At 38.4% G+C, this 8737-nt stretch overlaps 1 protein-coding gene across 1 annotated transcript; it reads left to right on the top strand.

Moving 5' to 3' along the window:
- Positions 1-463: 463 nt before the first annotated feature.
- On the top strand, positions 464-7241 carry LOC120092594 (multiple organellar RNA editing factor 3, mitochondrial). Its single transcript, XM_039050730.1, has 4 exons — positions 464-909; positions 991-1088; positions 6452-6517; positions 6622-7241. The coding sequence occupies exons 1-4, from the start codon at positions 524-526 to the stop codon at positions 6894-6896; spliced, it is 825 nt and encodes a 274-aa protein (XP_038906658.1). The 5' UTR covers positions 464-523; the 3' UTR covers positions 6897-7241.
- Positions 7242-8737: the final 1496 nt, after the last annotated feature.

Here is an 8737-nt window from a genome sequence, read left to right as displayed (position 1 = left end):
TCGAGAAAAAAACATTGATTTGGAAAATATACTGCATCTAACATAAGGTATCTTTTAGTGTTTTAATTATTATACTACATTTATATTTGTTATTTAGAAAATATACCAATTATTACGGTGCTTACATATTGCTTATTTTTTAAAAAAAATATTTAGAAAAAATAAAAATATCAAAATTCAATCTATATATATAAAAGAAATAGACCCAATTTTAATTTAAAATTAAAAAAAAACCCATTCATAACCAAAGTGGAAACAAAAATAAAAATTTGAAAGGAAAAAAAAATACTTATAATGTCTGTTTGGACAAAGTATACTTGAGAAAACAAAAAGACCACTGATTGGTCTGGTTCTTGGTTGGTCCAAAACCGACCAAACCAAACCGGTTAACACCCCTACGGCCCTACCCCCAAGATGGACTGAACGACGACGTTCGCGTAACGTGCTTTATTTTCCAAAACCTCCCTAAAATCCCAAATCACCAAACCTACCGCATCATTTCGCTACCTTCAAGCTCTCAACAATGGCGTCCTCAGCCACTCGGCGCACATTATTCACTGTTCTCAGCCGAAGCCTCTCTTCTTCATCTCCATCTTCTTCTTCCTTCTTCCTTCCATCTTCTATTTCTTCTCGCCTGCGATTTTCTTTTCCTCTGCTCAACAGACTGGATCAAATAATCCCTAATTCATTCAATCTTCCTATTCGATTCAAGTCCTCGGGATCTGGATACTCTCCACTCAACGACCCTTCTCCTAATTGGAGCAATCGACCTCCCAAAGAGACGATACTCCTCGATGGCTGCGATTACGAGCACTGGCTGATCGTGATGGAGTTTCCAACGGACCCGAAACCATCGGAGGAGGAGATGGTGAACTCTTATGTCAAAATTCTTGCCGCTGTTGTTGGAAGGTATCGGATTGGAAACAAATTAGTATACACGGATTATCTTCTTTAGTTATTTTAGGGCTTTTGTTGTCTTCTGATTTTCAGTGAGGAAGAGGCGAAGAAGAAAATATATTCAGTCAGTACAACTACGTATACTGGATTTGGTGCCTTGATTTCGGAAGAGCTCTCTTACAAAGTGAAAGGTAATAGTTTCTGTGCTTATTCGTGCTATGATTATATTAAGTAGCCTTGGGAATCTGGTTTATTCGCATTGTTGATATTGGAATTGAAGATTGAAAATGTAGCTTTGAGCTCAACTGCCCAATGTGTTTGATGAAAGTTCCCAAAAGTGATAATGATTTGGTTTTTGAAAATTATGTTTGTTTAACTGCCCTTTTGGTTAACATTTAAATTTGAATTTTCAGCCAGATTCTAAAAAGAACAAGTTTTTTAAGACAATGCTTTAATTATTTACCAAAAGTATGCCAAACAAAGAAACTAGTAAATGGAGGTAATGGTTATACTTAATTTCCAAGTCCCAAATACCGGCCTAAGAATTTTTCCTTCCTATTTTGTAGTTTGCTGTAGAATTGACTCGAGTTTTAGTTTAATAGTGATAGGATCGTGTTTTAGGGATTATTAGGGAATGTAGAAGGGTATAGTAGTGATTTATTAAGTAGTTTGTTAGGGAAGTGGTTATAAATAGAGGGGTAGTGAATGGAGAAGATTAGCAATATTTTGATACTGAAGTCCCAGTTCGTACACCGTAGGCGTGAAAGCGCATCGGCCACCGAATTTTCCGTTCCCCTTTTTTATTCGATACTGAAGTCGTACCCAAGTAACTTGGTGATCCATCATTGATACTCTCTGGCAATGACACGTTCCAATAGGAATTTCAAACTTTTCTGATCCACGATGAAGTGTCGTCCCAACAAATATGGCCGCCATTTTTGAATCGCAAAAACAATGGCCATTAATTCGCGCTCGTAGACTGCCTTGAAGCGATGAGTTGGAGGTAAGGCTTGGCTGAAATATGCTAGGGATCTCTTGCTTTGCATCAATACAACACTAACACCTACTCCTGAAGCATTTGTTTCCACGATGAACGGTTCATTAAAATTAGGCACCCTCAAAACTGATACAAACATCATTTCAGACTTAAGTTGTTGGAAGGCAACCTCCACTTCATCATTCCATATGAAGTTCCCTTTTCTTAATAATTGAGTGAGAGGTAGGGAAATTGTACCATAGTTTGCCACAAATTTTCGATAGTAATGTTTAACACTTCGAGGTGTGGGTCGTGCCTTCATTGCTTCTAACTTGGTTGGATTAGTTGAAACCCCAATGGCTGACACAATATGACCTAGATACTCGGTGCCTGTCACTCCAAATTGGCACTTCTTATAGTTTGCTACGAGTTGGTTATGAACCAGAATCTCCAATATGGTTGCCAGATGATCTACATGCTCCTCCATAGTTCGGCTATAAATGAGGATGTCATCAAAGAAGACTAAGACAAATCGACGGAGGTGTGGCTTCAATAAATCATTCATGATTGCTTGAAAGGTTGAGGGGGCATTTCGCAACCCGAAAGGCATCACCAAAAATTCGTAATGGCCCTCATGCGTCCAGAAGGTTGTTTTCTCTACATCCTCTAGTTGCACCCGAATTTGATGGTACCCTGATTTCAAATCAATTTTAGAGAACATGGTTGCGCCAAACAATTCATCAAGCAGTTCATCGACTATAGATATAGGATACTTATCTGGGATAATGATGTTGTTCAAGGCCCGATGATCAACACAAAATCGCCGGCTACCATCCTTCTTTTTAACTAACAGAACCGGACTTGAGAACACACTCTTACTAGGTTGGATTATACCTGCCATTAACATTTCCTTCACCAATCTTTCAATCTCGTCCTTTTGGACTCGAGGATATCTATATGGTGTCACATTTACTGGTCCGGTCCCTGGCTCTAACTTGATGGAGCGGTCATGTACTCGTGTTGGTGGTAAGTCCATCGGTGTCAAGAATACTGACTCAAATTTTGTTAACACTTGTCGAATTCCTTATGGGACTTTAGGGAACCCCTTCCAAATACTGCCACTCTCACCGGCTATTGTAACATTGGGTGCATCCGCTGCATTCAGCTCAATCAACAATTCTTGATCCCCTTCATTCACCGTTTTCACCATCAACTTAAGGGATATTTGGGATTTTACCAAGCTGCGATTTCCATATAGCTGAACCACCCGTTCCCCACACTCAAATTTCATCGTGGATAAACGGTAATCAAAATGAATCTACCCGAAAGTCTCCAACCACAACACTCCCAAAATCACATCAGCACTGCCCTGGGCAGTAGAAGGAAGTCTTGAATTATAGATAGGTCGGAAATAGTGAGGAGCATACCTTTACAGACTTCGGTTCAAGAACTAAACCCCCTGAACCAAGTACCACATCGTAGCCTTTTGATGGGGAAATCAGCAGCTGTAATTTTGATGCTAACTCCGTTGTGATAAAATTATGCGTGGCTCTCCCATCTATCAGAACAATTACCTCACGACCATGGATATTGCCACGGACTTTAAATGTTTTCGGGGAGCTTAGCCCGACCATCGAATTAAGAGATAGGTTCGCGATTTCCTTTCCATCATCCCGGTGCTCGTTTTCCGCTTCATAACTAACGATATTCGGTTCCTCCCCTACATCGGCTAAATCTTCTCCTTCTTGAACGAACCAATTGCAATTCTTTCTTCTTGCAACGATGCCTAAAGTTGAACTTCTCATCACATTTGGGGCATAACCCCTTGTCCTTCTTTTGCTTCATTTCCTCCATCAATCGGTGATATTGATTGGCTGTTGTCGTCTTTTGCTCCCACATCCTTTCGAGGAGTAATCGTGGTTGATGAGCTCGTTGTATTTCGATTAGGGCTAAAGGTAAACGATCGATTAGTTGGGCAACTCATTGAAGTAGTTGGTCCTCTCCAATGAGTTGGACCATTTGCATTTTGGCCTTGAGGCCCTCGGGCTTTAATTTGCACATCTCACTCTGGATTTCCTCCTCAATGAGTTGGGCTATTTGCATTTTGGTGCCCCCATCTATTAGAACAACTACCTCACGACCACGGATACTGCCACAAACTTTAATTGTTTTAGGAGAACTCAACCCGACCATCGAATTAAGAGATAGGTTCGCGATTTCCTTTCCATCATCCTGGTGTTCGTTCGTTGCTTCATAACTAACGATATCCAGTTCCTCCCATTCGTCGGCTAAATCTTCTCCTTCTTGAATGAACATAAACTGCAATTTTTTCTTCTTGCAACGATGCCCAAAGTTGAATTTCTCATCACATCTGAAGCATAACCCTTTGTCCTTCTTTTACTTCATTTCCACGTCCGTCAACCGGTGATATGGTTAGGCATTGTCGTCCTTCGTTCCTACATCCTTCTGAGGAGTAATAGTGGTTGATGAGCTCGTTGTATTTCGATTAGGGCTAAAAGTAAACGATCGATTAGTTGGGCTACCCGACCTGCTGGAACTCGCCCCGCTAGTGCTGGACCCACTCTTTGTTCCCTAGATTTGTGTAGACTTGGCACCCTTACCTAGCCTCTGTTGAAGTAGTTGGCCCTTTCAATGAGTTGGGCCATTTGCATTTTGGCCTCGAGGCCCTCCGGCTTTAATTTGCACATCTCACTCTTGATCTTCTCTTTGAGCCCACAGACAAGCTTGCTTTCTAGGGCTTTATCGCCTAAGTACTTCAAGCCCGCTGAGTATCGTTCAAACTTCCTCCAATATTCCCTCACCGTCGTCTCCTATTGTAGCCTCATCACCCTCGCGTACTGATCAACCTCACTTGCTGGACGGAAACGGGTTAGAAATAGTTCTCAGAAATGTGCCCAACTTCCCACCGGGGACCAGTCGTCCTCCCATTAATACCAGTCTAGTGCTTCATCTTCCAAACACGACACGACAGCGTCTAACTTGTCCTTTTCGATAATGGATTAATAGGGTTGGCAAAATTCCCCGCGGGGGGGGGGGGGGGGGGGGGGGAATTTTTTCGGGGCCCCGTCCGGGGACGAGGCGGGTATACCCGACCCCGATTTTATATAGTTATATTTTTAATATTTTATAAATATATATTTATAATATATAAAATAACTTATTTATATGTATGTTAATAATGTATACTATAGACTTATAGTGTTGTGAGCCCAATATTGAATATATAAATTCTAAATTTAAGCCCAAAAATCAAGCCCAAACTTAAAAAATTAAAAGAAAAAAATGGGGAATCCCCGTAGGGTTCTAATAGGGGATTCCCCGTGGGGACGGGAGAAAGGATGGGGGGAATTTCCCACACGGGGCCGTGGTCGGGGGACCCTCCCCCGCCTCGCCTTGGCCCTGTTGCCAACTCTATGGATTAACCACAAAATATCGCTCCATGTGGTGCAACCATCCACCCAAATTTTCTTCATCTTCCCCCTTGAAGATCGGTACCTCTAATTTCCTCAGTCTCATGTTGAACAGCAATACCTCCTTACTCTCCCAGGTGCGTGCATCCCCTCCACTGTGTTTTTGGTTCATTCTTGATTATCCTATCGGGTGGACGATTCTTCTACCAACCTCTTCCCTTTATCCGTCACCGTCCTCTCCGGTGATGGTGTCTCCTTGTCGCTATTTCTCATGGCCTCCAATCAATATAGGATCGGTGCCATTTGCGTAGTCATGCTAGCCATCCCCTCTTTGACTTTGTTAAATTGTAGCTTCATTCTTTCCTCCATTTCCGTCTGCTTTTCCTCCATAGCAACGACTCTGTTCTCCATCTTTCCCACCATGCCCAAGTCACTGCTCTGATACCAAAATGATAGGCCTTAGCCTTAATCAACTTTTATTTATCAGCAACAGGGGGAAAATTCGAGAGCTCCCCCAATCTCAAAAGAGATGTTCACGGCCAAATGATTTCCGATACCCCCCTCATGGCTTCAATGGCCTTACATATACTCACTCCCTTACCCATGAGCCCTCCATAACTAACAATATTCCTAGTGCCTATTTCCCATTTCAATTTCTAAATTACTCTTAACATTCCTATTATCCATCCCCTCCTTTGCACGTTTCCTCCGTACGTATACTTTTGTTACTTGGGCATTTGGCGTCTATCATTTTGCTTTAGAATCAACTTGATTTTAGTTTGATTGTTTTTTTGTTACAACTGTGAAGATTTGATATTCATGTTATTTATGTATGTATACTTTTGTTACTTGGGGCATTTTGGGGTCTATCATTTTGCTTTTAGAATCAACTTGATTTTAGTTTGATCGTTTTTTTGTTACAATTGTAAAGATTTGACATTTGTGTTACTTGTGTATGTATACTTTTGTTACTTGGGGCATTTGGGGTTTATCATTTTGCTTTAGAATCAACTTGATTTTAGTTTAATCGTTTTTTTGTTACAACTGTGAAGATTTGACATTTGTGTTATTTGTGATAATTTCGATTTAGCTCTTGTAAAGAATAGAATTGGTATCTGACTAGAGCTTTTCATTCGGGATGAAACAGAATTGCCAGGTGTTCTATGGGTTTTACCAGATTCATATCTTGATGTTCCAAACAAAGATTACGGAGGTGATCACACTTCTAAACTCTATCAAATTGATATAAATTGAAACCAGTTCATTCTCAAGTCAAATGCTCATTTTGCGTGTACAAATCATTCATGTTAATTTCAGGTGATCTCTTTATTGATGGAAAGGTCATCCCGAGACCGCAGTATAGGTACAACGATAGGCAACAATCTGGTAGAAACAGGCCTCGTCCACGGTATGATAGACGCCGAGAAACTATGCAAGTTGAACGGAGCCAACCGATTCAGAGACATAACTGGGGTCAAAACCAGGGAGATCCACTGCAACCACCACCATCCATTGATGGTCAAAATACATCTCGAAGTGGTGTTGGAGATTTCTCGACAAATCCAGGCGAGTTTAATCGGAGCAATCACTGATTGATGGATGCTTTAAAATGTGGATATTTATCGACTCCTTTATGCATGAAGTCTAGGCATGATACATCTAGATTAATCTAGATTTTTAACTCTCCTTAATGCATGACAAATCTAGGAGATTTTGGAATCCTTCCACATCAACATTCTAAATATTCAAATATGATAGTTCTATTGGCCAATGCATTTAGATCAAGTCTAGGCATCATATAAATCTAGCATCTAAATGCTTTGAAGGTGAATATTTGGTATGTTGACTAGAATCCTTAATGTTGTATCTAGATTTTCTTTCTTTCACTAGCAATAGGTCCAAAGATTAAAAATAAACTATGGGGAATGATTGAACTACTACTTGGATGTTCTCTCATTGTTTACCATCTCATGTGATGAAATTTGATCTGATACGAAAACTCTAACGAAATTGAATTTGAAACCCTTTTGGTATGAGAACTCCAATTCTCAACGACGAAAAACCCCAAAGGATTTAGTTAGACACATATTGCCTTAAGATCAAAGCTCCTGAAACGAAGAACAAGTTCTTTGACTTAAGATTCAAACATTCTATAAGATAGGATGAACAATCCTATTTGAATGTTCTTAGCATGCAACTCATCACATGAATTGTAAAATTCAAGAATCTCTCCTAATTAAACTTGAAAAAAGCACAAAGCCTAAAACTCAATTCATTTTAATCTCCCAAACAACCATGCCATTAAATAATCTCCCAATGAAAAATCTTAATGTCACATCTCATATCCTATTAAAAGATTAAGAAATACCCTTATTTAATATGTCATAAAAATATAAATAATAACTTGGTTAATATCAAATACCCAACCATTTGTTTTATTTGATTGATCTATGAATAATGGGAATTTTGATCTTGGTTTGATTTTGGAGATTCCAAGTTAGTGATGTTGTGACAAAATCTGAATTGTTGAAAAGTCCAAATTAAATTTGAAAAAAGTATAGTTCATTCCTTAATTGTTAATTTGAAAAGTTCAAATTAATCTGAATTGTTGAAAAGTTCAAATTAAATTTGAAAAAAGTATAGTTGATTCCTGCATCTCATCATTTTGTTTTATATCTTCACTTTCTGGTTGCCTTTTTCTTGTGGTTTTGGGAAGCAGGAACTGAAAAATTTTGGCTGGAAAAGATTCTGGGCCTCATTTTTATGCTCATTAAAAGATTTTGAAGTACTTACAAAACAGGAGTTTTTCCAATATTATATTTAACATGCCAATTAATAAATTCTTTGGAGCAAGGCCAATAGTATTTCAAAAGCTTTCAACAAACAATCTAACCAGTGTTTAATGAACAAAACAAAAAATCAATGATTTGTTTGGTTTAGATCTTGGTTTCATGGAATATTTTTTTGAAAACCTACGTATGTTTGAAAACTTTAAGAAAAAAATCTAGACTCCGTTAGTAATTGTTTGTTTGTTTGTTTTTTTTTAAATAGTCCATAGACACTACTACTTCAACCTCCAAATTTATTCGTTTGTTATTTACTTTATATCAATGGCTTAAAAAATCAAGCCAAAATTTGAAAACTAAAAAAAAAAAAGTAGTTTTTAAAAAGTAGTTTTTGTTTTTGGAATTTAGTTAAGAATTCAACCATTATACTTCATAAGAATGCAAATCATTGTAAGAAATAGAGAAGAAATAAACTTAATTTTCACAAATTGAAAGTACGTTTTTAAAACTTTTTTCTGGTTGTAGAACTTGGCTAAGAATTCAAGGGTTCAGTTCAACAAGTATAATATTTAAAAAGATAAAATAAAAAATACAATAAATTGGTTATTGAATGAAGTTTAAAATTTTAGATTTGATTTAGCTCAATG

This window comes from Benincasa hispida, chromosome 12 (assembly GCF_009727055.1).
Source record: "Benincasa hispida cultivar B227 chromosome 12, ASM972705v1, whole genome shotgun sequence".
NCBI classification, from domain to species: Eukaryota; Viridiplantae; Streptophyta; class Magnoliopsida; order Cucurbitales; family Cucurbitaceae; genus Benincasa; species Benincasa hispida.
The sequence above is the reverse complement of the archived record's forward strand: the minus strand, read 5'-3'. Positions and strand labels throughout refer to the sequence as shown.